The sequence below is a fragment of the Coregonus clupeaformis genome, chromosome 35 (genome assembly GCF_020615455.1).
Source record: "Coregonus clupeaformis isolate EN_2021a chromosome 35, ASM2061545v1, whole genome shotgun sequence".
NCBI lineage: Eukaryota > Metazoa > Chordata > Actinopteri > Salmoniformes > Salmonidae > Coregonus > Coregonus clupeaformis.
This window is the reverse complement of record NC_059226.1, coordinates 25,485,541-25,507,550: the sequence shown is the minus strand read 5'-3', so window position 1 is coordinate 25,507,550 and position 22,010 is coordinate 25,485,541. Positions and strand designations below refer to the sequence as shown.

Here is a 22,010-nt window from a genome sequence, read left to right as displayed (position 1 = left end):
ATTTTGTAAATGACATCGCCGAAGTCAAGGATCGGTAGGATAGTCAGTTTTACGAGGGCATGTTTGGCAGCATGAGTGAAGGAGGCTTTGTTGCGAAATAGGAAGCCGATTCTAGATTTAACTTTGGATTGGAGATTCTTTATGTGAGTCTGGAAGTTGAGTTTACAGTCTAACCAGACACCTAGATATTTGTAGTTGTCCACATACTCTAGGTCAGACCCGTCGAGAGTGGTGATTCTAGTCGGGTGGGCGGGTGCTAGCAGCGTTCGATTGAAAAGCATGCATTTAGTTTTACTAGTGTTTAAGAGCAGTTGAAGGCTACTGAAGGATTGTTGTATGGCATTGAAGCTCGTTTGGAGGTTTGTTAACACAGTGTCCAATGAAGGGCCAGATGTATACAAAATGGTGTCGTCTGCGTAGAGGTGGATCTGAGGGTCACCAGCAGCAAGAGCGACATCATTGATATACACGGAGAAAAGTGTCGGCCCAAGAATTGAACCCTGTGGCACCCCCATAGAGACTGCCATAGGTCCAGACAACAGGCCCTCCGATTTGACACACTGAACTCTATCTGAGAAGTAGTTGGTGAACCAGGCGAGGCAGTCATTTGAGAAACCAAGGCTATTTAGTCTGCCAATAAGAATGCGGTGGTTGACAGAGTCGAAAGCCTTGGCCAGGTCGATGAAGACGGCTGCACAGTACTGTCTATTATCAATCGCGGTTATAATATCGTTTAGGACCTTGAGCGTGGCTGAAGTGCACCCGTGACCAGCTCGGAAACCGGATTGCATAGCGGAGAAGGTACGGTGGTATTCGAAATGGTCGATGATCTGTTTGTTAACTTGGCTTTCGAATACTTTCGAAAGGCAGGGCAGGATGGATATAGGTCTGTAGCAGTTTGGATCTAGAGTGTCACCCCCCTTTGAAGAGGGGGATGACTGCGGCAGCTTTCCAATCTCTGGGGATCTCAGACGTTATGAAAGAGAGGTTGAACAGACTAGTAATAGGGGTTGCGACAATTTCGCGGCTAGTTTTAGGAAGAAAGGGTCCAGATTGTCTAGCCCAGCTGATTTGTAGGGGTCCAGATTTTGCAGCGCTTTCAAAACATCAACTGTCTGAATTTGTGTGAAGGAGAAGCGGGGGGGGCATGGGCAAGTTGCAGCAGAGGGTGCAGAGTTGGTGGCCGGGTTAGTGGTAGCCAGATGGAAAGCATGGCCAGCTGTAGCAAAATGCTTGTTGAAATTCTCGATTATTGTAGATTTATCGGTGGTGATAGTGTTTCCTAGCCTCAGTGCAGTGGGCAGCTGGGAGGAAGTGCTCTTATTCTCCATGGACTTTACAGTGTCCCAAAACTTTTTGGAGTTAGTGCTACAGGATGCAAATTTCTGTTTGAAAAAGTTAGCCTTTGCTTTCCTGACTGCTTGTGTATATTGGTTCCTAACTTCCCTGAAAAGTTGCATATCGCGGGGGCTATTTGATGCTAATGCTGTACGCCACAGGATGTTTTTGTGCTGGTCAAGGGCAGTCAAGTCTGAGGAGAACCAGGGGCTATATCGGTTCTTAGTTCTGTATTTTTGAATGGGGCATGTTTATTTAAGATTGAGAGGAAATTACTTTTAAGGAACAACCAGGCATCCTCTACTGACGGAATGAGATCTATATCCATCCAGGATACCTGGGCCAGGTCAATTAGGAAGGCCTCCTCGCTAAAGTGTTTTAGGGAGCGTTTGACAGTGATGAGGGGTGGTCGTTTGACCGCGGACCCGTTACGGACGCAGGCAATAAGGCAGTGATCGCTGAGATCCTGGTTGAAGACAGCTGAGGTGTATTTAGAGGGTATATTAGTCAGGATGATATCTATGAGGGTACCCATGTTTAAGGATTTAGGGTTGTACCTGGTAGGTTCGTTGATAATTTGCGTGAGGTTGAGGGCATCTAGCTTGGATTGTAGGATGGCTGGGGTATTAAGCATATCCCAATTTAGGTCACCAAGCAGTACAAACTCAGAGGATAAATGGGGGCAATCAATTCACATATGGTGTCCAGGGCACAGCTGGGGCTGAGGGGGGTCTGTAGCAAGCGGCAACAGTGAGAGACTTATTTCTGGAAAGGTGGATTTTTAGAAGTAGAAGCTCAAACTGTTTGGGCACAGACCTGGATAGTATGATAGAGCTCTGCAGGCTATCTCTACAGTAGATTGCAACTCCACCCCCTTTGGCAGTTCTATCTAGACGGAAAATGTTATAGTTGGGGATGGAAATTTCAGAATTTTTGGTGGCCTTCCTGAGCCAGGATTCAGACACTGCTAGAACATCAGGGTTGGCAGAGTGTGCTAACGCAGTGAATAACTCAAACTTAGGAAGTAGACTTCTGATATTTATGTGCAAGAAACCCAGACTTTTGCGATTACAGAAGTCAACAAATGATAGCTCCTGGGGAGTAGGAGTGATACTGGGGGGCTACAGGGCCTGGGTTAGCCTCTACATCACCAGAGGAACAGAGGAGGACTAGAATAAGGATACGGCTAAAGGCTTTAAGAACTGGTCTTCTAGTGCGTTGGGTACATAGAATAAAGGGGGCAGATTTCCGGGTGTTATAGAAAAGATTCAGGGCATTATGAACAGACAAGGATATGGAAGGATATGAGTAAAGTGGAGGTAAACCTAAGCGTTGGGTAACAATGAAAGAGATAGTATCTCTAGAGGCATAAATTGATTCGGTCTCTGAGTGTATGGGTGGAGGGACAAAGGGGCTAACCAAGGCAGGTTCAGCTAGGCTGGGGGTCTACAGTGATATAGTACAATTAGAAATAACCGAAACAACAATAAACTAACCATGTTTGGGCTGAGGCTAAACATAAACAGGATGTAGTACCGTAAAAAGGAACAGTCCAGCAGATATCAGCTGTATAGCTGAGTTATCACAAGGTCCGGTGGTGAAGCGCCAGTGAGCAAGAGGCCACGGCTAGCGTGTGCTACGTCCGTTTTGTTGTAGCCAGCTGGTAGCGACGGAAAAACTGATATGTTCTGGGTCGACAACGCGCAGTGCTGACTGTCCGAATATCCGGCGATCAATGTCCAGTGATTAAAACCAATCCCGCGGAAAAAAAATCAAATGTTCTGGGTGAAACACCGCCAGCTGTGGCCAATAGCAAGTAGCTAGTTCAGTAGCTAGTTCAGTTTAGTGAGTAAGCGTGTGCTAACGGGCCAGGGCTAGCAGATGGATGGAATCTTCGTGGTTGCGTCGTAACCACATCAGACGATTTCGTCGGCAGACCAGTCGTGTAGGATCGGCGGGGCTCCGCGTCAATCCTAGGTGGTCCCGTCCAGTTGATAGAGAGGTAGATAGCCGGGAGATGGGCCTAGCTCAGGTTGATTAGCCAGACCACAGCGTCCGTTTTGTTGTAGCCAGCTGGTGGCGATGAATCCGGAGTTAAAGGTCCAGTGAATCAGTGATTCCGGCGGAAGAACTGATATGTTCTGGGTCGATAACGCGCTGTGCAGACTGGCCGAATATCCGGTGATCAATGTCCAGTGATTAAAATTAATCCTGCGGGAAAAAATCCTATGTTCTGGGTGAAACACCGCTAGCCGTGGCTAATAGCAAGTAGCTAGTTAGCTGGCTAGCTAGTTTCAACTGGAGATTCTAGATTCTGGATAAAAGGTAAGTCAATAATAGAATCCGTTCCACATTGAGTGAGGCAGGTTGCAGGAAAGTATATTTTGTAGAAGGATGAAAAGTCTGATAGGGAAATATGTACGAAAAATACAAAAAACTGGGTATTTACAGGCTATTTACAGACACACGACAGAAACAAGACTGCACTACTTCGCCATCTTGGAATTCAGTGTCAGTCAATGTCAGATGAAAACCTCACACACCCCATCATAGGGCAGACACTCCTGCAGAGCGCTCCCCATAGGAAGAGCAGAGGAGCAGGAAGGAGACAGTTGGGCCTCCAACACTTAAACTGGTAAATTTGACACCGCCCTTATAAATCCAAATCTAATATTACATGCTGCGGCGTGTCACGTTATTCACTTAGCCTACCACAGAGATGAGACGTGTTTTTCCTGCTTTTTATGGAAACCCAAAGGAGTCATACCTAACCACCCCAGTGGCCTTCCATAGCCCCCCTACACACACCGTGGTGCACTCTGTCCATTGTGCTGACAGCAAAGATACAGATTGTTTTTGCTATTTTTTAAACTAAAACTGAGGGGGCTAAGCCCCCTTTAGCTCCCTCATGGAGCCGGGTACGATCCAGAGTCACATTTATTTATTTTCCAAGCTATAGCACATCATATTTTACATAGAGCAGGTTTTTAAAGGACCACAGAGTTTGGTCTGCTTCATGTTTGCTATGGAAAAAATATTGCGATACTGGTATCGTCCAGGCCCTATTGACAATAGTGGAAGTCTAGGCAATTGTTGATTTTAAACAGGAAGTCACCCTTCTGTGTATGATGATATAATATTTATGTCAAATGTACCTTTTAAAGAATAACAGCTTCAAACAAGAAATGTCACCAGAATTTGGGCTTGTGTTGTATTATTGAAATGTTACCAGACTACACTTGACTGCACAGTTATATTGGTCATTCGATGCTTCCTCATTGAAAAGGTCTAAGACCTCTATTTTATTCATTGTGCTGCCCTTCTTCTTCTGTATACTTGTATGTCTGTGCTCCCCTTGAGTATGGAGTAAAGAAGCACAGAGAGGGAGGAAGAGGGAGGGACAGGGCTGTGATAACATTTTCATAAGACCTGCAGTCAGAACAGTAGCGAACCTGAAGCTCCTGCTGCAGAGAGAGAGAGTGGAGGAAGAAGCCAGCCCATGACAATAACACTGCCCAGGAGCAAGACAGTTGCTAACAAGCAAACCCTCCTGGTTAACAAGAAATGTTCCCTTCCCAAAACAGAGAGGAATGTTTTGTCTGGCTTTTTGTTACAAAACAACCCACTGGACAAAAACTGGTTGAATCAACATTGTTTTTCACATCATTTCAACAAAAAAATTATATGTGATGACATTGAATCAATGTGGGAAAACTGATTGGATTTGCAAAAAGTAATCACCATAAGGGAATTTTGTCGTTTTTTCACCTAATTTTTCACCTAAATCCAATGATATGGTGAATTATATTGTTGATTTCACGTTCAATTTACATTAGTTGACAACTCAACCAAATGTAAATCAAAACTAGAGCTTGAACTGACGTCTGTGCCCAGTTGGAAGTGTATAAGATTAAAGGAACATGTTTCTTCATATCATTCAACAAGGAACGTTACTCTGGATTTCTACAAATGTTTTCGGCCTGTAAAATAAGAACAATTTAGAGAAAGGGGAATAAAGAAGTGTCTGACCCTTGATCTGTGGCTAGGGGCAACTTCTACCATCTCCTTAATTAATAGTGGGCCATTGGACACCAATGCTTTGAGTTCATGTGATGTCAGAGTGTTTGTTCAACATCTAAAAGAATTACCTGGAACAAAGCTCCCTTGGACAGCATCTTTGTACGCCCACCAACCGTCATGAATCTTTGGTGAAATTAGCTGTGCTGTAGTAGGAAAAAAACAAAACCACAGTCACAGTAACTATCATGTTGCTGAAAATGATCATTAACTCAGTTGTTAGAACGCTGTTAACTTTCACTTCTTCTTAAGTCTAATATTACCTCTAAAAAGACAATTAGAGAGATTAGAGATAAAACTGAATTGAGGCCCAGGCTTTTGGGGTCAGCCTGACCACATTAAAGAGACGTAGGGTTTGGAATGTTAATTTGTATACCTCCATTTAGTAGGATATGTTACGTTACGTTACAAATAGAATAATGGTCTGGTTACTTAAGACAGAAATGAAAGTAGGGAGGTTGGCGTGGGAAGTAGGGGTGCTGGGGGTTCTGCAACACCCCCTAAAAAATCAGAATAAAAAATAAATAATAATAAAGCAATCCAAAGGTTGCATGTTCAAGTCGCGTCAGGGACAGCTGTAGCATTTAAGCTAACCCTTCCCCTAACCTTAACCTAATTCTACTAACCTGCTACGTAAATTCTCCAAACCTTTGTTGTTAGTTCTACTAACCTGCAACATCAATTCTCCTAACCTTTGTCCTTACCACAAATGCTAACAACTGAACAAGCAGCCTGGGATCAGAGCAAGACGTATAATAATATACCGCCTCCAAGATGTATGATACTATACATCCTGCAATCCGTATGATATTGTACAACAGCTTTTCCATTCATAACGTAACATATCATACTTAATGGAGGGAAACAAATCCTATGAATTGCCCTGAGGCCAAGTTGCTGTGGTACAGGTGGTAGAGCACCTGCCTCTGCACCACACAGGATCTGAGGATCATGCCCACTGCCAGCTGTCTCTTACTCTCTCGCTACATTGGTGACAGGCAGCAATGGGATAATTCCGGTGGTTTCTAAGGTGCTAGTTCGCAGGTGGTGCTCTGTGCGAATGGACACGCCTGGAGAGGGAGAATACTGAAACACTGTTCATGTGAGTGTTCTACTGCCTCTATCCCAGGCCCAGGGTTTTGTGGTACAGCACTTGCCCTCTGTACTTCTGGATCTTGGGGTCAAGCCCCAAGGTCAGCTGTTCTTCCCACTAATAATTATGTCAGTGGTCATGAGGGTAAGAACATAAGAGACAATTTATTGCTGTCTGGCAGATGTAAATAAGGACAGAAATTAAACATACTTGAAAAGTTCCATCTATTGTCAAATTAGTCTCTGTCATAGCTTATTTTGGGACTGACACCTCCTGGGATGCAGACACAATATTCATTGATATTTGCGATGATGTAAGATGTGGGCAATAATAATGATATCCACGCAACATGTAAAGAGCATCTGGATGTGGAACACGCCGAATGTTTAATCTAATCTCAGCATTACAAATTTGACAGCCGCAAAGAGATTTTGTAAAATGTTTTCTCATTTGTACCAAATTGAGGGCACGACAAAACAAATCCATAATCCTAAACACAAATAGCCTATTATATAATATTATGACTAAGATTCACGAAAATGGCTGGATAATCAACGATTACAGTAATTGTGTTGCTAACTCACGCGCAAGTGGAGTAAATATTTGCTTTAGTGACCTTTAAATGCTTAAACCTACACTGAAACAATTGTTGGTAGACAGCTGCAACACCCGTGCCCTACATTGCACTACAGTTGCAACGGTATCACCAACAGAAGACATTTATGTGTTTCCTTATCCAAATACATTTAAATATGTCACAATATTCTGGGGTTTGTTAAAACCCTGAAGTTGAGCTCATCACTTCATCTCATGTATTCCATTTAAGAACCGTAGGCTTCAAGGCTTACCTGAAGTACAGATGAAATATGCTTGAAAAATCGAAAATATTTCCCAAACGATATGCATTCTTCATTCATTCCAAGTTAATTTTACAAAAGCTTAAATATATTGATTGTAAAGTTTGAGTTATAAACGATGACAAACTTTGATGAGGCATTTTCCACAGCCTGACGCCAATCCGTCAACTATCCAAGGTGTCACATTCAGAGTGGTGGCGCTCTGGCAAAATGGTATGCTAAAAGAACCACGACCGCTCAAAACACGTAATGTAATCCATAAAAAATATATATTCGATAATTTCGACACGATACCGTCGTTCTCTTCGCCATTGAATGTGTTTGCAGACCTAGTACGGACTAAAGCTACATGACTGGCTATCTTTGAATGGACTCAACTTGTCACCGCTCGCGGTAGACCGTCACCATCGGCAGACTGGTCTCATAGAGTAGACGTAACATATTAAAGCCATATTACAACCTATGTTGTGATATTTGCATTGTTTGCTATATAAGCTATTCTTTCATATGCCACTGTGATATACAATAAGGCAGTGACAACAAAAAGACAACAGTCACACAGTGGCAGAATAAATTAAACTACACATATGTTTGTGTCATCACAAAACCGGAGAGCAACATCAGTCCAGTGAAGTCCACAGAGCAAATATTGCATGTAACAAACAGTTATATGACCTGCAGCATGGTCAAGCATGTTAATGTTTTCGACAGTTTACTAAACAACTACTGATTTAGAACTACAGAGTTACCACAAGTCAGCACAAAGACAACAGGAGCACTGCCTCCGCTATTCCAGCACCATTTCAACTTAAACATTTAAACATCATCAAATCAACAAGGCTATATATGCTTAGTTTAATACACTGAAAACAAACTTAAAGATACCAAAAACGAATTAGTCCAATCAATGTTTCTAAATATCATATGGCTGTCCATGGTACTGATTTCTGTCTGTGTGTGTGTGTGTGTGCACAAGTAAAAAAAAGAAATTGGGGGGACTCACCCTACTTGTAGACTAGTTGAACGCCAATGACATCCTCCTGTCTTTCATGTTGGCAAAACGGTCTATGGCTCTGTCGTACAGTAGTATGCTTTTAGGTTTGGCTGTTAGAGGTTACCTAGCTAAAATGCTTGCTTGCCTAACTTCCTCGCATGGGCAACAATGAACCAGCTAAGTTAGCTAGCTAGTTGACGTGAGCCTACTAGGCTACATCTAGGCTACATATTGAACTTCAATCGTCTCAGGCACAATATATGAATTTATGGTTAGATCAGAATTGCCGTCATAATCATTGGCCTGTACAGAGAATTAAGTCAAAACCATAAGTCCAAATCCCCATCTCCATCCATTGCTTAGGAAAGAGCCGATTTAGCAAGCTAGCTACTGCAGGACATCAACACAAGCAGATCAGAAACAGACAAGTTTTTCTGACAATGATGATGTTTTGCTAAGGATGTGATGTGATTGCTGTGAAGCCAAATCCAAACGGGCCTCCCTTGGGGGGTGTTTTGCTGTGCCAGGATAACCCACAGTTTAGTTCAGCTCAACGCTGATTGGCTAATTATTTTATACTTTTTTTATCAAGGGAGGCAAAATGCTTGCTGGCATCGATCAATCAAATGCTATGGCGGCAACATGTCATACTCTTTTGTTCCAGACAGCATCAGATACATGGGCTCGGATGATTTCTCCCATAAGATTATGAAAACACAGAGACGAAAGACACATTATTTGATCATTTAATTTTTTTATTCCCTTTTTGCTAACCCTTCCCTTAACCCTTTAACCTAACTCCTAACCTTAACCCTAACTCTAGAGCTAGCTAACATTAGCATTAACCACCTAGCTAACATTAGCCACAACATATTGAAATCGTAACATATCAAACGTTTTGCAAATTAGTAACATATTGAACATTTTGCTAATTCATAATAACATATTGTATGAATTACAATTCGTAACATATTGTACGAATTGGAATTCGTAACATATCATACGAATTGTAATTTGTAACATATCATACAAAATGGATGATGGACATCCACAAATTAATACATACCAATATGAAAGGCAATATATCATACTAAATGGCGTGTCACGGATTTATGTACAGAATAATACGAAATGCTCTGAGACCGAGTTGCCATGGGACAGTGACATGCCAGCAAGGTGTAAAAAAAAGTGATGATCAGTCAATAGATAGGCTACTCTGAATCATTATTCCTAACTTTTATTAATTAATGTTTGTAATGCATCTTAACAGGGAGGGCTTGTAGTCTACGTTTTGACAGTTTGCAAAATATTGCCCAATGGCCATATTTACATTTACATCATTTAGCAGACGCTCTTATCCAGAGCGATTTACAAATTGGTGCATTCACCTTATAGCCAGTGGGATAACCACTTTACAATATGTTATTTTTTTTATTTTTTTTTAGGGGGGGGTTAGAAGGATTACTTTATCCTATCCCAGATATTCCTTAAAGCGATGGGGTTTCAAGTGTCTCCGGAAGGTGGTGAGTGACTCCGCTCTCCTGGCGTCGTGAGGGAGCTTGTTCCACCATTGGGGTGCCAGAGCAGCGAACAGTTTTGACTGGGCTGAGCGGGAACTGTGCTTCCGCCGAGGTAGGGGGGCCAGCAGGCCAGAGGTGGATGAACGCAATGCCCTCGTTTGGGTGTAGGGACTGATCAGAGCCTGAAGGTACGGAGGTGCCGTTCCCCTCACAGCTCCGTAGTGTTAAGTTGCGTCAATTCAAATCTGGTATTAGGAACAAAAGAGGTCAATACACGTCTTCTAAAATAGACTAGTATTTTAATTAATGCAAACCACTTCAATGGTAAATATGATGTTCGTATATACAGGTCCACTGAAATACCACGCAGGGCACTCAGAGAACTAAGCCATTGTTATGAGTTCTTCTTAAAATACTCTGACAGAGATAGTTCCCGCTCCCTGCTGGCCAATCAGAGTAGAGACTGAGCGTAGTTTAGACTTACTCAGCCTATCCGTTGGCGCACAGGCTGGTCCCATCCCCTTGGCGCTCCACTGTTGCACACTGTTGCCAGGCATACATTTGTTATCATCACAACCTGTCAGGAGAGTCAGCACCTTTTTGCAGTACACGTCCTTGGACGGTTCACAGATCACAAAGAGGCAGTGTTCGTGTCTGTGAGAAATACAAGTCTTATCTCATCCTACCCCCTAACGTTCCTCACATGAATCACAGCTTGTTATGTGAAACAATTTATATCAGTACAGTACAAACCTTTTATGTTTAATCATTAATGCATTCTTTCTAAGCTAGTCATCACATCTAGATCCCCACAGTAGGCAAGCACCATGGTCTTGTAGCAGATGCGAGCTTCAACTGGAAGCCAGTGGAGTGTGCGGAGGAGCGGGGTGACGTGAGAGAACTTGGGAAGGTTGAACACCAGCCGGGCTGCGGCATTCTGGATGAGTTGTAGGGGTTTAATGGCACAGGCAGGGAGCCCAGCCAACAGCGAGTTGCAGTAATCCAGATGGGAGATGACAAGTGCCTGGATTAGGACCTGTGCCGCTTCCTGTGTAAGGCAGGGTCGTACTCTCCGAATGTTGTAGAGCATGAACCTACAGGATCGGGTCACCGCCTTGATGTTAGCGGATATAAGGTTACACGTTTTAATTCATGTTATGAAATCTGTGCTTATGATACCCACAAACCATGACAGGCCTACACAATACAACAATATAACTTAATATTGGGAAGAATTTAGATACATTTCATAATATAATAATACCTAGAAAATACAAGTTCAATGCAAATTATGGATAATGTGAACACTTAGAGACATCTGGTGGTTGTACTTAGCTAGTACATCTTCAGGAAAAACGTTAGCCGATATACAGTCATGGTCAAAAGTTTTGAGAATGACGCAAGTATTGGTCTTCACAAAGTTCGCTGCTTCAGTGTTATGAGATATTTTTGTCAGATGTTACTATGGTATACTGAAGTATAATTACAAGCATTCCATAAGTGTCAAAGGCTTTTATTGACAATTACATTAAGTTTATGCATAGAGTCAATATTTGCAGTGTTGACCCTTCTTTTTCAAGACCTCTGCAATCCGCCCTGGCATGCTGTCAATTAACTTCTGGGCCACATCCTGACTGATGGCAGCCCATTCTTGCATAATCAATGCTTGGAGTTTGTCAGAATTTGTAGGTTTTTGTTTGTCCACCCGCCTCTTGAGGATCGACCACAAGTTCTCAATGGGATTAAGGTCTGGGGAGTTTCCTGGCCATGGACTCAAAATGTTGATGTTTTGTTCCCCGAACCACTTAGTTATCAACTTTGCCTTATGGCAAGGTGCTCCGTCATGCTGGAAAAGGCATTGGTCGTCACCAAACTGTTCTTGGATGGTTGGGAGAAGTTGCTCTCGGAGGATGTGTTGCTACCATTCTTTATTCATGGCTGTGTTCTTAGGCAAAATTGTGAGTGAGCCCACTCCCTTGGCTGAGAAGCAACCCCACACGTGAATGGTCTCAGGATGCTTTACTGTTGGCATGACACAGAACTGATGGTAGCGCTCACCTTGTCTTCTCCGGACAAGGTGTTTTCCAGATGCCCCAAACAATCGGAAAGGGGATTCATCAGAGAAAATGACTTTACCCCAGTCCTCAGCAGTCCAATCCCTGTACCTTTTGCAGAATATCAGTCTGTCCCTGATGTTTTTCCTGGAGAGAAGTGGCTTCTTTGCTGCCCTTCTTGACACCAGGCCATCCTCCAAAATTCTTCGCCTCACTGTGCGTGCAGATGCACTCACACCTGCCTGCTGCCATTCCTGAGCAAGCTCTGCACTGGTGGTGCTCCGATCCCGCAGCTGAATCAACTTTAGGAGACGGTCCTGGCGCTTGCTGGACTTTCTTGGGTGCCTTGACACCTTCTTCACAACAATTGCCTGTGAAGCCCTTTTTGTGCAAAGCAATGATGACGGCACGTGTTTCCTTGCAGGTAACCATGATTAACAGAGAAGAACAATGATTTCAAGCACCACCCTCCTTTTAAAGCTTCCAGTCTGTTATTCGAACTCAATCAGCATGACAGAGTGATCTCCAGCCTTGTCCTTGTCAACACTCTCACCTGTGTTAACGGAAGAATCACTGACATGATGGCAGCTGGTCCTTTTGTGGCAGGGCTGAAATGTTTTTTTTGGGATTAAGTTCATTTTCATGGCAAAGAGTGACTTTGCAATTAATTGCAATTCATCAGATCACTCTTCATGACATTCTGGAGTATATGCAAATTGCCATCATCAAAACTGAGGCAGCAGACTTTGTGAAAATTAGTATTTGTGTCATTCTCAAAACTTTTGACCACGACTGTACAAACATGGAGGTATTCTACCCAAGATAGACTATACTGAACATAGTTCCACTGCAACACTTATAGGGCTTGGATATACAGTGGGGAGAACAAGTATTTGATACACTGCCGATTTTGCAGGTTTTCCTACTTACAAAGCATGTAGAGGTCATTTTTATCATATGTACACTTCAACTGTGAGAGACGGAATCTAAAACAAAAATCCAGAAAATCACATTGTATGATTTTTCAGTAATTCATTTGCATTTTATTGCATGACATAAGTATTTGATCACCTACCAACCAGTAAGAATTCCGGCTCTCACAGACCTGTTAGTTTTTCTTTAAGAAGCCCTCCTGTTCTCCACTCATTACCTGTATTAACTGCACCTGTTTGAACTCGTTACCTGTATAAAAGACACCTGTCCACACACTCAATCAAACAGACTCCAACCTCTCCACAATGGCCAAGACCAGAGAGCTGTGTAAGGACATCAGGGTTAAATTGTAGACCTGCACAAGGCTGGGATGGGCTACAGGACAATAGGCAAGCAGCTTGGTGCAAAGGCAACAACTGTTGGCGCAATTATTAGAAAATGGAAGAAGTTCAAGATGACGGTCAATCACCCTCGGTCTGGGGCTCCATGCAAGATCTCACCTCGTGGGGCATCAATGATCATGAAGAAGGTGAGGGATCAGCCCAGAACTACACGGCAGGACCTGGTCAATGACCTGAAGAGAGCTGGAACCACAGTCTCAAAGAAAACCATTAGTAACACATTACGCCGTCATGGATTAAAATCCTGCAGCGCACGCAAGGTCCCCCTGCTCAAGCCAGCGCATATCCAGGCCCATCTGAAGTTTGCCAATGACCATCTGGATGATCCAGAGGAGGAATGGGAGAAGGTCATGTGGTCTGATGAGACAAAAATAGAGCTTTTTGGTCTAAACTCCACTCGCCGTGTTTGGAGGAAGAAGAAGGATGAGTACAACCCCAAGAACACCATCCCAACCGTGAAGCATGGAGGTGGAAACATTATTCTTTGGGAATGCTTTTCTGGAAAGGGGACAGGACGACTGCACCGTATTGAGGGGAGGATGGATGGGGCCATGTATCGCGAGATCTTGGCCAACAACCTCCTTCCCTCAGTAAGAGCATTGAAGATGGGTCCTGGCTGGGTCTTCCAGCATGACAACGACCCGAAACACACAGCCAGGGCAACTAAGGAGTGGCTCTGTAAGAAGCATCTCAAGGTCCTGGAGTGGCCTAGCCAGTCTCCAGACCTGAACCCAATAGAACATCTTTGGAGGGAGCTGAAAGTCCGTATTGCCCAGCGACAGCCCTGAAACCTGAAGGATCTGGAGAAGGTCTGTATGGAGGAGTGGGTCAAAATCCCTGCTGCAGTGTGTGCAAACCTGATCAAGACCTACAGGAAACGTATGATCTCTGTAATTGCAAACAAAGGTTTCTGTACCAAATATTAAGTTCTGCTTTTCTGATGTATCAAATACTTATGTCATGCAATAAAATGCAAATTAATTACTTAAAAATCATACAATGTGTTTTTCTGGATTTTTGTTTTAGATTCCGTCTCTCACAGTTGAAGTGTACCTATGATAAAAAATTACAGACCTCTACATGCTTTGTAAGTAGGAAAACCTGCAAAATCGGCAGTGTATCAAATACTTGTTCTCCCCACTGTAATTGAGTTGAGAAAACAATTATTGTTGGGACACTATAACTGGTAGTCAGCTTTCCCCTGTATCAGGTGTTGATCTAAGGGGTAGGCCTAGGCTGTATGACAGAATGGAGGAGTTTGGGGCCACTGGCATTTATGGGTTCCTATGAGAACTCATGTTGCTCATGTTGCCACTAATGTCAATACTAATATTCTAGAGACAGGATAAGAAACATCAGGATCAGACACATCATGCAAACAAGGATACACAAATAGAAGGAAAGCATAGAATGAGATTGAATACCTTTACAATTCTGCATATTGAAGAGGTGCATTTATATGATGTTGGGGTCACTCGGTTGCCCCTCAAACACGTGGCAGTCCTTTGGATGGTCTTTGTCCTTTGTCACACTGTCATCTATTTTGTGGAAAGGCTTTGCCATCAACTTTGAATAGTCCTTGGCGTGCATCGCCATCTGTGGGTAAAGACGGTATTAGGCTTCGTCCCAAATGGCACCCTATTCCCTATATAGTGCTTTACTTTTGACCAAGACCAGGGGCTCTGGTCAGAAGTAGTGCACTACATAGGGAATAGGGTGCCATTTGGGATGAAGTCTTTGAATGTGGCAGAACCATCTAGGCTGGGGGTGTCACATTTGAATTGAAATGTAGTATTATACATCAAAGGACATTTCTAAGGGAAAAATTTAAGGTAGATTTGCCTCAAATATATATATTTTTCTTTTTCAAGCTCTCTGGCTCCAGTGTAAAATGTGTCTTGGTCTAATTTGGTTTGTCTGCAAAGTAGACAGATGGAATATTACTATAGTAATACTACTCTTACAAATACTACTAGTACAACAAGTATGACCAATCTACAGTATCTTATCATCATTGTCATCAGCAGCAGCATCACAAACCATCCTAGTTGTCACTGTGACTGGATACAGAACCAGATACAGTGCCATTCTTTGTTTGGCACACCTTTCAGTATTTTCTCGAGGTTGGTGATGGTGGACAAGCCAATGTCTTCTTCTCCAGACCTCTTCATCAGCTCCAGCACTGTCAACAGCATCTGATAGGTCTGATAGTAGTAGTAATCCAAGGCATTGGTCATCTCTCCAAGTTCTGGGGGACAGGGGATAGCGCTGGATAATTTTTGTTCCAGATGACAAATAATATTTATTCCTTTACTCCTTTAATTTCTTCTAATTTCTTCTCTCCCTCTGTACCCATCTAAGAGCACACAGTAATAGCTTTAATCCAGTCAGTTGTGATCTCCTTCTCATCTGCCAGAGAACATCCCAAGATACCTGTAATTAGTGACATCACCATTGACAAACATATGTGTGGATCAAACTGATCAAATTAATTACATGTATCTGTTATATAGCATTTATAACCGGACCAACACTAACTATAACACATACAAGTGCAACATAATGTATCTATGTACCATTTACAAATGGGCACCAATATAGAAACTATATCGATCAGTAAAAACAAGAAAATTGTGCCGTCTGGTTTGCTTAATATAAACCATTTGAAATGATTTATACTTGTACTTTTAATTGTGATAGTTAAGAATATTTTTGCAATTACATTTACTTCATACACTTAAGTATATTTTAAACCAAATACTTTTAGACTTTTACTCAAGTAGTATTTTACTTGGTGACTTTCACTTTTACTTGAGTTATTTTCTATTAAGTTATCTTTATTTTTACTCAAGTATGACAGTTGGATACTTTTTTCCACCACTGCAAATTATCAATATTGGTGCGCACCACATGTCTATATGGATTTAAAACCTGGGTGGTTTGAGCCCTGAATGCTGATTGGCTCAAAGCCGTGGTTTATGAGACCATACAGTGAGGGAAACAAGTATTTGATCCCCTGCTGATTTTGTACGTTTGCCCACTGACAAAGAAATGACCAGTCTATAATTTTAATGGTAGGTTTATTTGAACAGTGAGAGACAGAATAACAATAAAAAAATCCAGAAAAATGCATGTCAAAAATTTTATGAATTGATTTGTATTTTACTGAGGGAAATACGTATTTGACCCCCTCTCAATCAGACAGATTTCTGGCTCCCAGGTGTCTTTTATACAGGTAACGAGCTGAGATTAGAAGCACACTCTTAAAGGGAGTGCTCCTAATCTCAGTTTGTTACCTGTATAAAAGACACCTGTCCACAGAAGCAATCAAACAATCAGATTCCAAACTCTCCACCATGGCCAAGACCAAAGAGCTCTCCAAGGATGTCAGGGACAAGATTGTAGACCTACACAAGGCTGGAATGGGCTACAAGACCATCGCCAAGCAGCTTGGTGAGAAGGTGACAACAGTTGGTGCGATTATTCGCAAATGGAAGAAACACAAAATAACTGTCAATCTCCCTCGGCCTGGGGCTCCATGCAAGATCTCACCTCGTGGAGTTGCAATGATCATGAGAACGGTGTGGAATCAGCCCAGAACTACACAGGAGGATCTTGTCAATGACCTCAAGGCAGCTGGGACCATAGTCACCAAGAAAACAATTGGTAACACACTACGCCATGAAGGACTGAAATCCTGCAGCGCCCGCAAGGTCCCCCTGCTCAAGAAAGCACATTTACAGGGCCGTCTGAAGTTTGCCGATGAACATCTGAATGATTCAGAGGAGAACTGGGTGAAAGTGTTGTGGTCAGATGAGACCAAAATGGAGCTCTTTAGCATCAACTCAACTCGCCGTGTTTGGAGGAGGAGGAATGCTGCCTTTGACCTCAAGAACACCATCCCCACCGTCAAACATGGAGGTGGAAACATTATGCTTTGGGAGTGTTTTTCTGCTAAGGGGACAGTACAACTTCACCGCATCAAAGGGATGATGGACGGGGCCATGTACCGTCAAATCTTGGGTGAGAACCTCCTTCCCTCAGCCAGGGCATTGAAAATGGGCCGTGGATGGGTATTCCAGCATGACAATGACCCAAAACACACAACCAAGGCAACGAAGGAGTGGCTCAAGAAGAAGCACATTAAGATCCTGGAGTGGCCTAGCCAGTCTCCAGACCTTAATCCCATAGAAAATCAGTGGAGGGAGCTGAAGGTTCGAGTTGCCAAACGTCAGCCTCGAAACCTTAATGACTTGGAGAAGATCTGCAAAGAGGAGTGGAACAAAATCCCTCCTGAGATGTGTGCAAACCTGGTGGCCAACTACAAGAAACGTCTGACCTCTGTGATTGCCAACAAGGGTTTTGCCACCAAGTACTATGTCATGTTATGCAGAGGGGTCAAATACTTATTTCCCTCATTAAAATGCAAATCAATTTATACAATTTTTGACATGCGTTTTTCTGGATTCTTTTGTTGTTATTCTGTCTCTCACTGTTCAAATAAACTTACCATAAAAATTATAGACTGATCATGTCTTTGTCAGTGGGCAAACGTACAAAATCAGCAGGGGATCAAATACTTTCTTCCCTCACTGTATACCACGGGTATGACAAAACATTTATTTTTACTGTTCTAATTACCTGGGTAACCAGTTTATAATATCAATAAGGCACCTCAGGGGTTTGTGGTATATGGCTAATTTATCATGGCTAAGGGCTGTATCCAGGCACTCTGTGTTGCCCTTAGACATGGTATACTGACCATATACCACACCCCCTTGTGCCTTATTGCTTAAATAATGTAAACATTTACAAAGATAAACACTAGCCCCATTGACAGATACCTTATCCTGCCATAAGTGGAGGCCTTACCTTGCAGTTTGACCATGTCCATTTCCTATTTTCTTCTCAACCATTTCCCCAAACGTAAACCTGCTCCCTAGACAGGGGGTGTCCATGAAGACCCCCTTGAGTCATCTCAAACCATGACCCTATTGGTAAGAGTGAATAAACACACACTTACTTATATGGTAGACTTCTGTACAGTAGATATACTGTAGGTATATACACTGAGTGTACAAAACATTAGGAAAACCTGATCTTTCCATGACAAAGACTGACCAGGTGAATCCAGGTGAAAGCTATGATCCCTTATTGATGTCACTTGTTAAATCCACTTCAATCAGTGTAGATGAAGGGGAGGAGACAGGTTAAAGAAGGATTTTTAAGCCTTGAGACAATTGAGACATGGATTGTGTACAGTGGGGAGAACAAGTATTTGATACACTGCCGATTTTGCAGGTTTTCCTACTTACAAAGCATGTAGAGGGCTGTACTTTTTATCATAGGTACACTTCAACTGTGAGAGACGGAATCTAAAACAAAAATCCAGAAAATCACATTGTATGATTTTTAAGTAATGAATTTGCATTTTATTGCATGACATAAGTATTTGATACATCAGAAAAGCAGAACTTAATATGTGGTACAGAAACCTTTGTTTGCAATTACAGAGATCATACGTTTCCTGTAGGTCTTGACCAGGTTTGCACACACTGCAGCAGGGATTTTGGCCCACTCCTCCATACAGACCTACTCCAGATCCTTCAGGTTTCGGGGCTGTCGCTGGGCAATACGGACTTTCAGCTCCCTCCAAAGATTTTGTATTGGCTAGGCCACTCCAGGACCTTGAGATGCTTCTTACGGAGCCACTCCTTAGTTGCCCTGGCTGTGTGTTTCGTGTCGTTGTCATGCTGGAAGACCCAGCCACAACCCATCTTCAATGCTCTTACTGAGGGAAGGAGGTTGTTGGCCAAGATCTCGAGATACATGGCCCCATCCATCCTCCCCTCAATACGGTGCAGTCGTCCTGTCCCCTTTCCAGAAAAGCATCCCCAAAGAATGATGTTTCCACCTCCATGCTTCACGGTTGGGATGGTGTTCTTGGGGTTGTACTCATCCTTCTTCTTCCTCCAAACACAGCGAGTGGAGTTTAGACCAAAAAGCTCTATTTTTGTCTCATCAGACCACATGACCTTCTCCCATTCCTCCTCTGGATCATCCAGATGGTCATTGGCAAACTTCAGACGGGCCTGGACATGCGCTGGCTTGAGCAGGTGGACCTTGCGTGTGCTGCAGGATATAAATCCATGACGGCATAGTTTGTTACTAACGGTTTTCTTTGAGACTGTGGTCCCAGCTCTCTTCAGGTCATTGACCAGATCCTGCCGTGTAGTTCTGGGCTGATCCCTCACCTTCCTCATGATCATTGATGCCCCACGAGGTGAGATCTTGCATGGAGCCCCAGACCGAGGGTGATTGACCGTCATCTTGAACTTTTTCCATTTTCGAATAATTGCGCCAACAGTTGTTGCCTTCTCACCAAGCTGCTTGCCTATTGTCCTGTAACCCATCCCAGCCTTGTGCAGGTCTACAATTGTATCCCTGATGTCCTTACACAGCTCTCTGGTCTTGGCCATTGTGGAGAGGTTGGAGTCTGTTTGATTGAGTGTGTGGACAGGTGTCTTTTATACAGGTAACGAGTTCAAACAGGTGCAGTTAATACAGGTAATGAGTGGAGAACAGGAGTGCTTCTTAAAGAAAAACGAATAGGTTTGTGAGAGCCGGAATTCTTACTGGTTGGTAGGTGATCAAAAACGTATATCATGCAATAAATTGCAAATTAATTACTTAAAAATCATACAATGTGATTTTCTGGATTTTTGTTTTAGATTCCGTCTCTCACAGTTGAAGTGTACCTATGATAAAAATTACAGACCTCTACATGCTTTGTAAGTAGGAAAACCTGCAAAATCGTCAGTGTATCAAATAATTGTTCTCCCCACTGTATGTGTGCCATTCAGAGGGTGACTGGGCAAGACAAAATATTTAAGTGCCTTTGAACTGGGTAGTAGGTGCCAGGCGTACCTGTTTGAGTGTTTCAAGAACTGTAATGCTGCTGGATGTTTCCCATGTGTATCAAGAATGGTCCACCACCCAAAGGACATCTAGCCAACTTGACACAACTGTGGGAAGCTTTGGAGTCAACATGGGCCAGCATCCCTGTGGAACGCTTTTGACACCTTGTAGCGTCCATGCCCAGTCAATTTGAGGCTGCTCTGAGGGCAAAAGGGGGTGCAACTCTAGGTGTTTCTAATGTTTTGTACAATCAGTGTACATTTGCTGTCACAAAAAGCAATTAAATTAATCAAGTAGTTTATGACTGTCATGCGTTAATTTGCGCTAGATACAGTACCTTCAGTAGGTCCATTTATGAAGAAGTGTTTCTCTATGGCACTGTAGATGGGGTAGGGATTGGTTACATCTCTCTGCGACTCCTACAAGAAACAGAGGTTGTAATGAGTGTGTAACTACTGTAATAATGCACAGCTCACTACCAGTGAGATGAGAGAAAGGAGTGATTCAAAAGTGGATAAACAATGGCAAAATTATTTCTGAGCATAGAAACTAATACAGGATGTATTTGTATTTATTATGGATCCCCATTAGCTGTTGCCAAGGCAGCAGGTACTCTTCATGGGGTCCAGCAAAATTAAGGCAGTTATATACAATTTAAAAAACATTACATTACATTTCACAACACATTAAGTGTGTGCCCTTGGGCCACTACTCTACTACCACATATCTACAAGTGTGTATATTATCATGCGTGTGTGTATGAGTGTGTCTGTGCCTGTGTGTGTGTCTCTGTGTGTGCCTGTGTTTCCTCTTCACAACATACCCCTACAAAGAGAGTGAGACTTCTGAACTGTCTGCTAAAATTAACAATACAAATTCTTATTATCAAAGGAGGTAATAATTAACAACAAATGTGTCATAGTACAAATGATCAGACTCTTAGCCTTTTGTGAATTTCTTGAATGTTTCTCCATGATTTTTCAAAGTAGTTGATTGCAAAATGGACATAATGTGTAGGCGTACATATCAGAAGCCCAAGGTCTCAAAACAGAACTGGCACTGAAAGTGTGCCTCCTTCAGTATGCCATATACAGTACCAGTCAAAAGTTTGGACACACCTACTCATTCAAGGGTTTTTCTGTATTTTTACTAAGACATCAAAACTATGAAATACCACATATGGAATCATGTAACCAAAAAAGTGTTAAACAAATCAAAATATATTTGAGATTTGAGATTCTTCAAAGTAGCCACCCTTTGCCTTGATGACAGCTTTGGACACTCTTGGCATTCTCTCAACCAGCTTCACCTGGAATTATTTTCCAACAGTCTTGAAGGAGTTCCCACATATGCTGAGCACTTGTTGGCTGCTTTTCCTTCACTCCGCGGTCCAACTCATCCCAAACCATCTCAGTTGGTTTGAGGTCGGGTGATTGTGAAGGCCAGGTCATCTGATGCAGCACTCCATCACTCTCCTTTTTGGTCAAATAGCCCTTACACAGCCTGGAGGTGTGTTGGGTCATTGTCCTGTTGAAAAACAAATGATAGTCCCACTAAGCGCAAACCAGATGGGATGGCATATCGCTGCAGAATGCTGTAGTAGCCATGCTGGTTAAGTGTGCCTTGAATTCTAAATAAATCACTGACAGTGTCACCAGCAAAGCACCCCCACACCATCACACCTCCTCCTCCATGCTTCATGGTGGGAACCACACATGCAGAGATCATCCGTTCACCGTGTCTCACAAAGACACAGCGTTTGGAACCAAAAATCTCAAATTTGGACTCATCCGACCAAAGGACAGATTTCCACTGGTCTAATGGC

The 22,010-nt window shown here is 42.8% G+C and overlaps 1 protein-coding gene and 1 long non-coding RNA gene across 2 annotated transcripts in view; both read right to left on the bottom strand.

Moving 5' to 3' along the window:
• The window catches only part of LOC121550878 (carbonic anhydrase-related protein 10), a 37,724-nt gene extending 29,961 nt beyond the window's left edge, over window positions 1–7,763 (bottom strand). Inside the window, exons 1-2 of the mRNA XM_041863280.1 lie at window positions 7,357–7,763; window positions 5,487–5,561 (exon numbers count right to left, since the gene is read on the bottom strand). Of these exons, the coding sequence (XP_041719214.1) occupies window positions 5,487–5,561; window positions 7,357–7,414 (133 nt within the window). The 5' untranslated portion in view covers window positions 7,415–7,763. The remainder of the gene's footprint in view (window positions 1–5,486; window positions 5,562–7,356) is intronic.
• Window positions 7,764–14,389: 6,626 nt separating this feature from the next.
• Window positions 14,390–20,606, bottom strand: LOC121551501. Its single transcript, XR_005997071.1, has 4 exons — window positions 20,523–20,606; window positions 18,140–18,258; window positions 15,372–15,515; window positions 14,390–14,863 (listed from the first exon to the last, which is right to left on the bottom strand). It is a non-coding gene; the product is annotated as an uncharacterized LOC121551501 (long non-coding RNA).
• Between the last annotated feature and the right edge of the window lie 1,404 nt (window positions 20,607–22,010).